Below are 12,871 nucleotides of genomic sequence, written 5' to 3' on the forward strand. Positions count from 1 at the left end.
CGCCGTGCAGGATTATGCGGCGTCAGAGGGCCGCAGCGCAACGCTGGGGTGCGCGCGCGCCGCGGCACCCCGCTCAGCCGAGGCCCCAGCCGCATCCGTGCAGGCCGGTTGGGTCAGCTTTTTTTTGGCTTTTTTTTTTTTTTTTTTTTCCTTTCCTGTCCCAACCCCGTTTTTCCTTTTTCAAATCGCCGTCTACAAAAAGCAGCATCGTCCCTCCTCTGCCCCGACCCGCGTCCCTCCGTTCGCTTACGAGGGTCGGTACACGGGGCGGACGGGAAAGGACCCAAAGGGATCGTTCTGCCCGCCGGCGCCGCTCCTTCCGGGAGGACGAGGACGGCGGGCGGCCCCCCGCACCCGTGCCCAGCCGGGGGGAATCAAAGGCGCACGGGGCGGCCGGCCGCCTTACCTTGGAGGCGGCCACCAGCTGGGCCGTGCTGGCGGCGACCTCGTGGGAGCAGACGATCAGCTCCTCGTACTTGCCCGTGTGCAGGACCACTCGGTCCGCCGACTCCCTGCGGTTCGGAGGGGAAGCGAAACGGCGTGAGAGGTTCGCTCACGCGAACCTTCGCTCAGCTCCCCCCCTCCTCGCTTAAAGCCCGTTTGCAAAGCGAACCCCGCAACCCCCCCTGCCCCAAAATCCTGAAGCCTGGGATACAGCATGTCAAAGGGGGCAGGATCGCGCGCCCGTCACCAAGCAGAGGAGATGTTTAAAGCTTTGTACCACCCGGCCGGGAGAGCCCCGGCCCGGGGGCACGCCGCCCTGACGCCACCCGCGTCCATCGGAGCGGCACCCGGGAGGCGCCGGCCCCGAAGGGTCACGTCCCCATTGCGCCGGATGGGGAACGCGCAGGAGGGGAGCCCGACCCGACGGCAGCTTGGGGAGCCCAAGCGAGGAGGCGCGCGGGGCCGCCGCCGGCCGGTACCTACACGAGCTGCGTGGCGCCCCAGCCCACCGCTTTGGAGGCGGAAATCAGCCCCTCGGTCCAGCGCGAGTTCTTGGCGTAAAACTCCTGCGTTGTTGCTGCCCCCTGTTGTCACGAGAACACCCGGCCTGGGTCGGCTATGGCGCCTTGTCCCGCCGCTTTCCACGCGGGCACGGATATAACAACGTGCGCGCGAAACCCCGTTTGGGAGTAGGTTAGTTATGTCGGCGGTTGTTCACCGTGGGGTTAGGTCCTGCAAGATGCAGGATTGCCCGTTCTGGGCTGCAGCGGCATGAGCCCACAGCACAAGCAGCGACTTTCTAAAGCCAAAAGACTCCGAAAGCGAAGCTCTAAATCAACAGCTGCGGCACGTTTCAGTGCTGTGCGAGCCTTTTACCGGCCTGCTCAAACTTGGGTTGAGAAGCCTCACTTTAGAGCCCTGAGTCTGCCAATTTGGTTCCAAACAGGCAGGACTTCTGGTCATCGTCCTGAGGTGGACACAGCTTTGGAAAGGTGAGAGGAGGATCTGCACAGAGCATGGAGCTGAGACGCGTCTCTCCAGCGAGCAGGTTTCCCAGGGTGCCGTTAACGCCGGAAAGTGTGAAAGTCAGCTGATGCTTCTACAAACTGTGCAAAATTCTCCCCTATTTCCCACCCGTGCACAGGGAAGAGCGGAGGGGAGGGGAGGACTCACCCGGCCACTTTCTACTATCTCCTTCTGCAAGTTTGTGGATGTCATTACAAGAAGTCGAATTGCCTGGATCAAAGGAAAACGGATTCTGGTGTTTGACAGGGATTTTATACTGAAGGGTTGATCTTGCCGACGGTAACGCGCTTTGCGTCGTTTTTGCTCCCCTGAGAACAAGCGCAGTACTGACCTTCATGAGGTCCGTGCAGGAGTTCAGGATTCTGTAGGAAAACAAGAGAAAAGTGTTTAGCATCCTCCGACACTGCCTTCAGGAAAGGAAGACTTTGGCCCGACTTAGAAAAAGGGTCTTCTGCAGAGAGCAGCCAGCGTGCAGAGTGTGCTGCAGGAGCCCTCAGAAGGTAACGGAGAAAGAGAAGCCACAGTCAATTGGCTTAGATGTTCAGCATCAAGAAGATGCAGCACCAGATAGCAAGTGATGTTTTGGGGCAAAATACAGACCAGCAGGATATGATAAGGACATGCTTTTATAGCCACCACGTGACGGACACGCGGCGCAAACACAGCTTGCCAGGTGTTTTACAGCCACACGAGGGAGCCGCACGCCAGCCAAGCCTGCCCGTGTCAACCCTCTTCGCTCACCTCTCGTTCACCTCCAGCTGGACGCCGGAGCTTTCGTTCCTGGCCTGGCTCATCATCTCCTGTGGGGAAATACAAGAGGAAGAGCTCAACGCCACGGCGCGCCGATAACCAGGCGCACCGGTGGAAGGAAGGCGACACCAGGGGACGAATGGAAACCCTGTCCCCAGGACCTGGGTGGGCGGGTTCTGCCTCTTTGGCAGCCTGAGACATCTCAGGCCCGTGTGTGCCACAGAGGGGCACCGTAAGTCACCAGCTGGCCACCGCCTCCACCTCCGCCCAAGGGCGCAGGCTGAGGGTTAACGCTCCAGCCTGACAGCCTCGTCTCACCTCTATCCGCCTGACGGCATCTTCGATAGCTGCCGAAGTAGAGGCCATCTCCTTTTCAACCATGTCCCCCAACTCCTCTTGCTTGATGTCTAAACTCTTGGGTCTCAACTCCTGCGGAAGGGGGCAGCAGACAGCAATGAGCCGAGGGAAAGAGACGGGAAAGAGACGGGAAAGAGACGGGAAAGAGACGGGAAAGAGACGGGAAAGAGACGGGAAAGAGACGGGAAAGAGACGGGAAAGAGACGGGAAAGAGACGGGAAAGAGACGGGAAAGAGACGGGAAAGAGACGGGAAAGAGACGGGAAAGAGACGGGAAAGAGACGGGAAAGAGACGGGTTATGAGGAATAAAACCCATACAAGGTATTAGACTCCTCTCTCTCTCCCAAATAAATAAAACCACAAGACTAGCGTTCTGCAGATGGCTGGGACGGAGCACGCGTGCCAGCACCACGCGGCAGGGACGTCACCAGGACCTCAGAGGGACGACGCGTGCAGGTCTCCAAAGGACTCGGGAGAGCTGGTAGTCTCCAAATTAACAGGATTTCCAGAGAAAAGACTAACAGGGGTTTCCGAATCTCTGAAAGCTGGGAAGCTTTATCCCGCGATTCATCCAGGCTCCTACCTGGGCCAGCCGGAGGATGTCCTGGAGCGCCGCGCGGACGCCCGCCAGGTCGGCCCGGCTCAGCGACTGCCGCTCCTCCAGCTCGCCCAGGTAGTCGAGGCTCCGCCGGCCGCAGTCACGGCAGCTCTCCGTCAGCCCTGGCCGAGAGGAAGGGTGGGCGCCGGGCTCGCGGGACCGAGGCCGACGGGAGACCGCCCGCCCGGCCGACGGCGCGGGGCGATCCCGCGCGGCGAGGGCAAGCACGAGCGCGGCCGGGCGGTTTCTCACTCACGGTCGGCGCGGTCCGGGGGAGCCAGGCGGGACGTGGCGCTGCCGTTCACGATGGTGTCGGCGGCGAGGTGCGAGAAGAGGGCCAAGGCCCCCACCAGCCCGGCGGCGTCTGCGCAGCGGCGGGAGGAAAACCTTCAGCAGGCTCAAAACGCTTGGGGAACCCCCCTGGGAGGCGCTCCAAGGACCCCCAAAACATTGATATTCGCACTCCCCCCCACCTCCACTATTTAAACCGCTGGCGACAGCCAAGCCCGACGCGCGTACGAGCACGGGGGGCCGAGGCGTACCTGCGGGGGCGGCCAGGTAGCGCGCGTGCCCCTTCTCCAGGGCGCCGGTGGACTCCAGGGCCGCCTGCGCCCGGCGGAGCAGGTAATCTGCAACGACACGGCGGCCCAGGGAGGGGGACGGAGGCTGCGTCACCTCCCGGCGAGGCGACGCGCCGGACGCGCCGGGGACCCGAGCGGCCGCCTACCTGGCGAGCTGGTGCAGCGGACGTGCAGCGGGTCGTCCAGGATGGCCAAGGCGTCCCGGACGGCGGCGGCGGCCTGCCGCACGGCCTCCCGCAGGACGCCGAACTGTTCGTCCAGCAGCTGCTGCTGCAGGCTCTGCTCCCGGTCGCTCTGCGGGGCGCCGGGGACGAGGGCGGTTAGGAGCGGAGGGCGGCTGCCCGCAGCCTGCCGACCGGCCGCCCCGCGCCCTCGGCGCCCTACCTTCTCCAGCAGCCGCTCGCGCAGCTCGCGCAGCTCGCCGGCCGCCCGCTCGGCCTGGCGGCTCCGCTCCGCCTCCTGCTCCCGCAGCCGGCTGCCGGCGGCCAGCAGCTCGCGCTCCTTCTCGCCCGCCGCCCGCCGCAGCGCCTCCTGCTCCTCCTGCAGCGCCGCCAGCCGGGCGCCCAGCTCCGAGCCCGCCTGCCGCCGTCGGGAGGGCGAGACCCCGCGTCGGCATCCCGCCGGGCCGGGCCGAGGAGGGGCCCGGCGCGGTGGGCTGGGACGGGCCGGCGGCCCCGCGTTACCTGCTCGGCCCGGCCGAGGCTCTGCTGGGCCTGGCTCAGCTCGTCCTTCCGGGCCTCCAGCTCCTGCCGCAGCTGCTCCAGCTGCAGGCTCTGGTCTTCCAGCTGCAAGCACGGAGCGGGGCTGAGCGAGACGCGCTCCCCCCACCCCGGGGTGGGGGAGAGTCGGGGGGCCGAGCCCCGGGGCCGGGGAAGGGCCGGCTCACCTTCGTCTCGGACTCGCGCTTCACCTGCTCCACCTGAAACGCCAGCTGCTCCTTGAGGCGCGCCACCTCCTCCTGGCTCTGCTGGGTGACCGTCAGCTGCTTGGCCGTGTCGGCGCTCTGGGCGGGCGGGCGGGCGGGTGAGCGAGCGGCGGCGGCGGTGGGGCCGGCCGGCCGCGCCAGCGACAACACCCGGCCCGCGGCTCTCGCCGCCCCAACTCCGCCGGCGGGCAAGATCGGGGAGGCCGCCTTTCTCGCGGCACCCGCGCCCAAAAACGCCGACCGCGGGCGCGCAGACACCCCCTCGCCCAGGCCGGAGCAGGTCCCCCCCCCACACACACCCCGCGGCGCGCTCAGGACCTCGGCCCGGCGGTACCTTGCGCAGCAGCTCGGCGTGGGCGCTGACCAGCTCGCTGTGCTTCTCCTTCAGCTTGGCGTAGCGCAGCTCCGTGGCGTTGGCTTTCCCTGCCGGGGCCAGGAGGCCGTCAGGGCGGCCGGCCGGCCGCTTCCCCGAGCGCCCAACTCCCCGCTACCCCTCCTCCCCAAGCCTTGGCCTACTCTCGGCTTCGAGGCAGAGGCGCTGCGAGCGCTCGCCCTCCTGCTTGGCCCGCTGCAGCCGCTCCAGCTCGTCCCGCAGCTGCTCCTTGTCCACCAGCGCCTTCTGCTTCTGCTTGCGCTGCTCCTCCGCTTCGCCCTCCAGGCTGTTCACCTGGGCCTTGAGCTGCGTGACGTAGCGCTGCGCCTGCCCGCGGCGTCCCGCCGTCACGTCCCCACCCCGGCCGCGTCCCCCACCGCCCAGGCCGAGACGGCGCGCCCGGCCGCCGCGTCTCCTCGCTGAGGCGCCGACATCAGCCCGGGCGCCGCACGGCTTTACCTCCAGTTTAATTTTCTCCATCTCCGCGCGAAGCGTCTCCACCTCCTTCTTCAGGCTCTCGATCTGCGCGTCCCTGCCGAGAGAGGCAGGTTCGGCCCCTGCCGCCGGCTGCCCCCGCCGCCACCGCCCCCGCCAGCCCGCCCTTACCTGTCGTCGCGAATGCCGTTGGGCGGCCCAAAGGTTTGCTCGAATATATCTGAGGTGACCTGGGGAAGGCAGAGGGCACTGGCTTGGCCTCCTGCCATGGGTCCTGCCACCCATGTCCCACTGCAGGTCCTACTGTCCAGGTCCCACCATGGGTCCCACCACTCAGGTCCTGCCACCTTGGTCCTACCACCCACGTCCCACCACCTGGGTTCTGCTATCCAGGTCCCATCGCCTGGGTCCCACCACCCAGGTCCCACTGTAGATCTCACCATGGGTCCCACTGCCCAGGTCCTGCCACACGGTTCCTGCCGCCTTGGTCCTACCACCCAGGTCCTGCTGCCTGGGTCCTACTGCCCAGGTCCCACCACCTGGGTCCTACTGTCCAGGTCCCACCACCTGGGTCCCATGACCCAGGTCCCGCCACAAGTCTCACTGCCCAGGTCCTACCACACGGTTCCTGCCACCTTGCTCCCACTGCCCAGTCCCACCACCTAGGTCCCACCACCTTGCTCCCACCACCTGGGTGATGCTACCCAGGGCCCACGACCCAGGCCCCCGCGCTCAGGGCCCACCGCCTGGGTCCTGCTATCCAGGTCCCATCGCCTGGGCCCCACCACCCAGGTCCTGGCACACAGTTCCTGCCACCTTGCTCCCACTGCCCAGTCCCACCACCCAGTTCCTGCCGCCGGGGTCCCACTGCCCAGGTCCCACCTCCTTGCTCCCACCACTTGGGTCTTGCCACTCAGGGCCCACCACTTGGGTCTTGCCACCCAGGTCCCACTGTCCATGTCCCGTCACAGGTCCCACTGCCCATGTCCTGCCACACAGTTCCTGCCGCCCAGGTCCCACTGCACAGGTCCCACTGCCTAGCTCCCACCACCTGGGTCTTGCCACTCAGGGCCTGCCACCCAGGGCCCGCTGCCTGGTTCCTGCTATCCAGGTCCCACTGCCTGGGTCCCACCTGCTGCTCCGCGGCAGGGGCCGTGCCGATCTCGATCAGCATCTCCGGCTCCTCGTCCTCGGGCGCTTCCTCAGGGATGACGACCACCGGCTTCACGTGCTCCGCCAGCGCGGACGCCCGCAGGAAGTTAGGAGGGCTCTGCCGGGAGGAGAGGACGCGGCCGTGTCCCCTGGGCTCCCGGGGGCCCCCGCGGCCCCGCAGAGCCCCGCGCGCTGTCGCGACGCAGCCCGCCGCACCTCCGGCAGCCGGGGGATCTGGATGAGCCGCTTGAAGTACAGCATGTCGGACGCCCTCTTGAAGAAGTTCTTGAGGCTAGAGAGAGGGGAGAGAAAACCCACGGGAAGGGCAGCCGGGGCTGGGGAGCAGCGAGGGACGCCCGGCGCCCCGCACCAGCGCCCGCGGTTACCTGCGAAACTGCTCGTGGAAGCGGTCCCGGTGCCCTTGCAGCGTGTCGGCCGGCAGACCTGCAGCGAGCGGGCAGAGGCGGCCGGGGCTCAGCCGGGGCGGCCGAGCCGGCGGCGCCTCCGAGGACGGGCTCCCGCGTCCCGCCGGCGGCACGGGGTGGCGTGCGGCCAAACCGGGAGGGAGCCCCGAAAGGGCTCCCGGCCGCCAGCCGGACTCACACGAGTGCAGCTTGAACATGAGCTTGACGGCGTAGTGGTAGAGGTGGCTGCAGTCCTGGATGACCTGGATGAGCGGGGCCAGGCGGCACTGCACCGCCGCCATCTGCGACACCGCCACGGCCGCGCTGAGCTGCCGGAAAACTGCCGGGGAGAGAGGCCGAGCTCCGGCTGCGCGCGCGCCCCGGCCCGGGGAACGGATGCTTCCCGGCGGCCGGAGCCCAGCCGGCGCATCGCCTCCCACCTCCTCCCCCTTCGGCTATCCACGGATGTAAACTCTGCGGGTAGAGGGGGCCGCGGGCGGTTGGCTCCGCGGGCGGCGCGGTCCCGCTCTGCGGGGCAGCTCGGCGTCCCCCACGCCCGATTACGGGGAAAAAAGCACCAAACGTGAAGCTGGCGAGAGTTCCCGGAGAAGGAGGCAGGGGACGCCGAGCGGGGCAGAGCCCCCCGTGCCCAAGGGGGCACGGGGGTATCGCCGGCGGGGGGGAAAGGCGCGTTGGCAGGGAGGACAGCCTCGGGCGGCGGGGGGAAGCCTTGGAATTAACCTACCGCCTTCGTATCCATAAAAAAAAAAACCAACCCGACACTCCCTAAACATTTCCCTGAAGCCGCCTCTACAGACAGTTTCCGAGCTGGGTTTCCCCATGGCTGCTCCATCCCCAGCGCCTCCCGCGAGGCGGAGCAGGAAGGAGGGCAGCAGCCGGCCCGCCGTCCGTCCCCCCGACCAAAGAGCGAAACTCTTGCTCAAGCGCCCCGGGGGGGCGGCGCGAGGGCCGCCGCCGGCCGCCTCACCCGACTCCGACAGCTTCAGCTCCCAGTCCAGGTAGTCGAACAGCTCCACCGTCAGCTGGAAGCTGCAAAACGACCTCGGGCTCACCGCGGCTCGCCGGCCGGGAGAGGGCCGCCGCGCTGCCCAGCTCTCGCCCCCGCAGACGCTGCAGCCGGCGGCTCCGCGGCCCCCCTCGCAGGGGGCACCCGCCCCGCGCCCCTCGCTCCCTTACGTACATGTTGTTCACGTCGGTGCCGGCCGTCTTTTCCAACACCTCATCGGTCACTTCGAGGCCCGCGGGGAACTCGGGGTGCTGGCAAAAGGCGGGGAGAAAAAAAAAAAAATCATAAAAATGAAAACCTCACCAGGCAGAGGGCGCTAATATTTTGGGGTGCGTCCCCCCCCCCCCCGCCGCAGCGCCGTCCGCCGGGGCACGGCGGGCCGAGGCGCGCGGGAAGGCGGGCGCCCTACCTTGATGTGGAAGGAGATCTTGGTGAGGAGGAGGCGGGCGTAGATGCTCACCAGCTGCCCGTAGCGGTCGTGCAGGTGGCCCTGGCGGCGGGGGGGGGGGGGGGGGGGGGGTTGGGAAGGTGCCGCTCAGGGCTACGGGCGCGCAGCCCCCGCTCCTCCCCGACCCCTCCAAAAAACCAAAACTGGGAACGACCCCCCAAGCCCTGCGGCCAACGCTTACCCACAGGTCTCCCGTCTCCCGGATGTTGCTCCGGTACCGCTGGCAGTCCTGCAGGACCTGGGCGGCAAAAGCAGCCGGATGCGGCACGGGCCGGGGGCGTTTCCCGATCCGGCTGCGGCAGCTCGGCCGCCTCCGAAGGGCCGAGGGTGTTTTCTCGCCTTCGCGGGGATCGGGGGACGACACTCACGTTGGGGTGGCCGTCGCGCAGCACCTTGTGCAGGACGTGGCAGAACTTCCAGCTGAGGATGGCGCTGCTGGGCAGGGGCAGCCCGATGGCGTAGGACCAGAAGGTGAAGGCGCCCTTCTCGTGGTGGGTGCCCAGGATGATCCCTGCCCGTCAGTCAAGGCCCGTCGGACGTGTCGGACACGGGCCGCCCTGTCCCGCGACCCCAGCTCGGCCGGAGCCTCCTGCCGCGGGCACGGCGGGGAGCGACCCTACCGCGCTTCGAGCTTCGCTAGAAAGGGCACCGCGCGCCCGGCCCCGAGCCGCGCGGGCCACCCGCGAGATGCTGCACCTGCCTTTATTCTGCTTATTTCTCCTTCCATTTCTTTTTCCCTCCATCTGTTATTTTCTGTTGGCACCTTCCCCCCTTCCCGGGCTTACGCGGTCCCTTTGCAGTCCCTCGCTGCAAACGTTTGAAACCACCTTTCCGGGCTTTTTCCTGTCTTTGCGCTTTCATCGCTGGCAGCGAGGACGGAGGAAGGTAACGCGAAAGCCCCGGGAGATCCCTCCGGCCGCGCGGGACAGCCCTCGCGCCGCCTCCGCGGAAAGGATACGGCGGGCATGTTTCTCCTTCACCGGCGCCTCCTGCGCGTTGATGGCTTTGCTGATGCTGACGGCCTGCGGGGCGAGAGCGGCCGTCAGGAGCCCCGGCCCCCCGCTCCCAAACGCCCGCCGCGGCGGGAACACGCCGATTTTGCAACGCGTTCCTCGTCTCGAAGCCTCTCCCGGCCCCGACGATTTTCCTGCCCCGCGCCGGGACATCCGGGCCGGACCTCAGCGCCTTCCCCCGGCTCCGCGCGCTGCCCCCCTCCCCGCTTCCTTCCTCACGGCTTTCTCGGGCAGCCCGCGGAAAAACCAAGCCGCTCGGCCGGGTTTGCAAAGCGCCGCGAGCCCGGATGCCGGGCGACGAAGGGCTCGAGCAGCGGGCTCCCGCGAGACGTCCCGCGGCCGTACGGCACAGGCCGTTTTTAAAGGGCTTTCACCAGATTTTGCTTTTCTCGCCCCTTCGAGGACTGAAGCCAGGCGTCCCCGGTCCCGCTGCCGGAGGGAAGGCGCCCCGGCACGGCGGGCGCCCGGCCGCGGGAGAAGGGACGTCCCAGCCCGGCCGAGAGGAGACGCTCGCTCCGGGGACGTTGCCCCTCCGCTCCGCGAGCCGCAGGGATCCCGAGACGGCGGCGCGGGAGGACAAGGGCGCCCGGCGCCCGCCGTGCCGCCCCGGTGGCGAGCCCCAGGGATGCTGCTCCCTAACGGGGGAGCTGCAGGACGAGCGGCGGCGCGTCGGAGAAGCCGGAGCCTGAGCGGGGGGACGGGCAGGAGAGCCGGGCCGCAGTGAGCTTCGTCCGTCCCCGCTCGCCTCTCCGGGAAGCCGCGTCCTCCGGCGCCGGGCAGCGCCGAGCCCCTCGCTCCCGGCCCTCGCCTACCGCCGGGCGACCGGAGCCGGCACCGAAGCGCCCCGCGCCAGGCGCCCGGTTCGTCCCCTCCCTGTCTTTCCAGGCAGCTCGTGACGGCGGCGGCGTTTCCGCCCGCGTCCTGCCGCCGCGGGAGCCCGCGGGTCCCGGAGAGGCACGCGGGGCCGCGCACGGCGCCCGCCCGCCCTCCTCTTCCTCCGCGGCGCCGCGAGGCTTCTCGGCTGCAAAGGGCCGCGCCGGGGCTCCCTTCCTCCTACCTCGTCTTCCCTTTATAAATAAGCCAAATTACACCGAAAAGAGTAACTCGGTAGTAACGCAGATCGCCCTCCTGCTGGGCACTTAACTCGCTCCGTCTTTAACCTGCTGGCAGAGACGTTTCCGCTTAAGAAAAGCAAAAAGAAAAAGCAAGTTTGGCTTCGCGCTAGGCTGCCCGGCGAGAGGAGCCGGATTCGAGGGGAAAACCAGCCCCAGCCCCAGGGAACGACTCCGAAAGATGCCGGTCGCCTCCGCGTTATCGCCCGCCGAGCGGACCTGCGCCACCGGCCCGGCCGCCCCGCAACACCCGCCGGCCTGCCGCCGCCGCCGCCGTAATTAGCGGCGAACAGCTCAGCGGGGACGAGGCGTCGCGGCCGGGCAGGTCCGGCGGGGGAAACCGCGCCGCAGTGAAGCTCCTGCAGGACGTTTTACAGCGGTAGCAGGAGGAGAGGCCGTTTTGGGTGGCGAACGGGGCTGCCAGCCGGCGACCCCGGGGTTTAGCTTCAGCTCTCGCCCAGGCATCAGTCCACCAGGGTGAAACCGGCCCCCATCAACCGGCTTTTTGCCCCTAACTGGCCCGGTTTCTGCCCTCCCCGGCGCCGGGAGCGAGCCCGAGCGGAAAGCAGCAAGGAGCCAGCGGCGGGAGGAGGGAAACGGCCGCCTCGGGCCCCTCCTCGGCCGGCCAGCGCCGCGGCAGCGCTCACCACGCCATTATTTATCGGCGCCGGCCGGCCGGCCCAAGGAGACGCGTCCAGTAGGAACCGGAACTGCAAGTTTTCTTTTGTCGCTGCCCAAACCCAACGATCTCCGTTCCCTCCCAAAAGCGGCCAAGGGGCACCTTGAGCCCGCCGAGGCCGGAAATCGCTGCCGGGCTTCGCCGAACCAGCCCGGGGAGCCGGGGAAGGAGCAGCAAAGCGAGCGGGGGGGAAAAAAGCCGCGGTGAATTCGCAGCCTGCGAAGGGTCCGATGGCAGGGGGAAGGCGAGGAGGCACCTGCTGTCAGGGCTCCCTAAAACGGTCCCCGTGCCGCTTCGCTCGTCGAGGCCGGGAGGGATCGGGCAGCGCGTGCCGGCGGCCGCTTCGGCACGAGGCAGAGCCGCCCGCGAGACGGCAGAAATCGGAGGGGCGGAAGGGAGCGCCGGGAGGTCGCCGGCTTTCGGGCCGGCGCCTCCGGCCGCCCGGCGTCCCCCCGCGGGGCCGTCGCGACCCGCGGCCGGGGACACAAGGGAGCTCGGGGTGCTCCCTCCGGGGGGAGCGGCGCCGCAGAGAGGCGCGAGGCAGGCGCCGAGGCCGGGGAGACCCTCGGCCGGCCGCCGCGCCGCGCCGCCCTGCTCGCTCGTCCCCCGCCCGGTGCTCGCGGAGCCACTGGATTTCGGTAAGACGGATCCCACGGGGATTCGCGAGTGGGGACCGTCGCAGCCGGACACCCCGGGGGAAGCGGCTCACGCACACGCGGGGCAGGGGCATGCGCGCTTTTACTTTCTCTCCGCCTTTGCGCCGGGCCGGGGAGACGCGAGGGGAGACACGGCAGGACACGGACACGGGGGGACACGGGGCAGCGCGGGGCGGGCGGCTGCGGGGGCGGCCCCGGCCCCGGCGGGCACCTTTGGCTCTTTGCTCGCCGCGGCCGTGTTTACCCAGCGATCAAGGCCGCCGAGCAGCCGCCTCCCCGCGGCTGGCGCTACCGGCCGCCCGCGCCGCGCTCGGGCCCCGCCGCTCGGGGCAGCGGGACCGGCCGGCGCCCACGAGGCGGCGGCGTCGCTCCCGCCGCCCCGCTCCGCCGTTACCGGCGCCGGTTCCTTCCTTCCTTCCTTCCCCCCCGCTCCCCCGTCCGGTCCTCACCTGGCTTTTGTCGAACTGCTCCCGCTCCGCCTCCAGGCTGTGCCCGCCGCGGCGGCTCAGCACCCGCGCCGGCACGCTCTTGATGCTGTTCATGGTGCGGCGGCTGCCGCGGCCGCGCACTGCGCAGCCCCGCGCCGCGCCCGGCGGGCAGCAGGGCGCCCCCGGCGGCCGCGCGCCGCGCAGCCCGCCCCGCCCCGCGCCCCGCCCCGCGCCCCGCCCCGCGCCCCGCCCCGCGCCCCGCGCCCCGCCCCGCGGCTCCCCCCCCTCCGCACCTCGTGAACTCCCGGCGGCCGAACGTACGTGCGGTAAAACGCCCTGAGCATGTAAAGGATGGGAATGGTCCCGCGACGTTTTCTCGAGCCATAAAGGCTGTTAGCAGAGCTGAAGGCTCGCCAAGCTGCTGGGACATCCCCGGCGACACGCCGGGTGCAGCTCTCGGCTG

At 69.0% G+C, this 12,871-nt stretch overlaps 1 protein-coding gene across 1 annotated transcript in view; it reads right to left on the reverse strand.

Moving 5' to 3' along the window:
- HIP1R (huntingtin interacting protein 1 related) overlaps positions 1 to 12,586 on the reverse strand; it is a 14,753-nt gene extending 2,167 nt beyond the window's left edge. The window contains exons 1-28 of the mRNA XM_068911187.1: positions 12,430 to 12,586; positions 9,479 to 9,542; positions 8,889 to 9,031; positions 8,702 to 8,758; positions 8,482 to 8,562; positions 8,247 to 8,323; positions 8,034 to 8,095; positions 7,245 to 7,385; positions 7,028 to 7,085; positions 6,858 to 6,933; positions 6,622 to 6,759; positions 5,661 to 5,719; positions 5,514 to 5,586; positions 5,198 to 5,381; positions 5,016 to 5,104; positions 4,643 to 4,759; positions 4,440 to 4,541; positions 4,141 to 4,335; positions 3,903 to 4,050; positions 3,718 to 3,804; positions 3,432 to 3,539; positions 3,161 to 3,297; positions 2,539 to 2,649; positions 2,212 to 2,270; positions 1,802 to 1,832; positions 1,618 to 1,680; positions 928 to 1,028; positions 407 to 512 (exon numbers count right to left, since the gene is read on the reverse strand). Of these exons, the coding sequence (XP_068767288.1) occupies positions 407 to 512; positions 928 to 1,028; positions 1,618 to 1,680; positions 1,802 to 1,832; positions 2,212 to 2,270; positions 2,539 to 2,649; positions 3,161 to 3,297; positions 3,432 to 3,539; positions 3,718 to 3,804; positions 3,903 to 4,050; positions 4,141 to 4,335; positions 4,440 to 4,541; positions 4,643 to 4,759; positions 5,016 to 5,104; positions 5,198 to 5,381; positions 5,514 to 5,586; positions 5,661 to 5,719; positions 6,622 to 6,759; positions 6,858 to 6,933; positions 7,028 to 7,085; positions 7,245 to 7,385; positions 8,034 to 8,095; positions 8,247 to 8,323; positions 8,482 to 8,562; positions 8,702 to 8,758; positions 8,889 to 9,031; positions 9,479 to 9,542; positions 12,430 to 12,522 (2,760 nt within the window). The 5' untranslated portion in view covers positions 12,523 to 12,586. The remainder of the gene's footprint in view (positions 1 to 406; positions 513 to 927; positions 1,029 to 1,617; positions 1,681 to 1,801; positions 1,833 to 2,211; positions 2,271 to 2,538; positions 2,650 to 3,160; positions 3,298 to 3,431; positions 3,540 to 3,717; positions 3,805 to 3,902; positions 4,051 to 4,140; positions 4,336 to 4,439; positions 4,542 to 4,642; positions 4,760 to 5,015; positions 5,105 to 5,197; positions 5,382 to 5,513; positions 5,587 to 5,660; positions 5,720 to 6,621; positions 6,760 to 6,857; positions 6,934 to 7,027; positions 7,086 to 7,244; positions 7,386 to 8,033; positions 8,096 to 8,246; positions 8,324 to 8,481; positions 8,563 to 8,701; positions 8,759 to 8,888; positions 9,032 to 9,478; positions 9,543 to 12,429) is intronic.
- Positions 12,587 to 12,871: the final 285 nt, after the last annotated feature.

Source organism: Struthio camelus, chromosome 17 (assembly GCF_040807025.1).
Source record: "Struthio camelus isolate bStrCam1 chromosome 17, bStrCam1.hap1, whole genome shotgun sequence".
Taxonomy (NCBI): domain Eukaryota; kingdom Metazoa; phylum Chordata; class Aves; order Struthioniformes; family Struthionidae; genus Struthio; species Struthio camelus.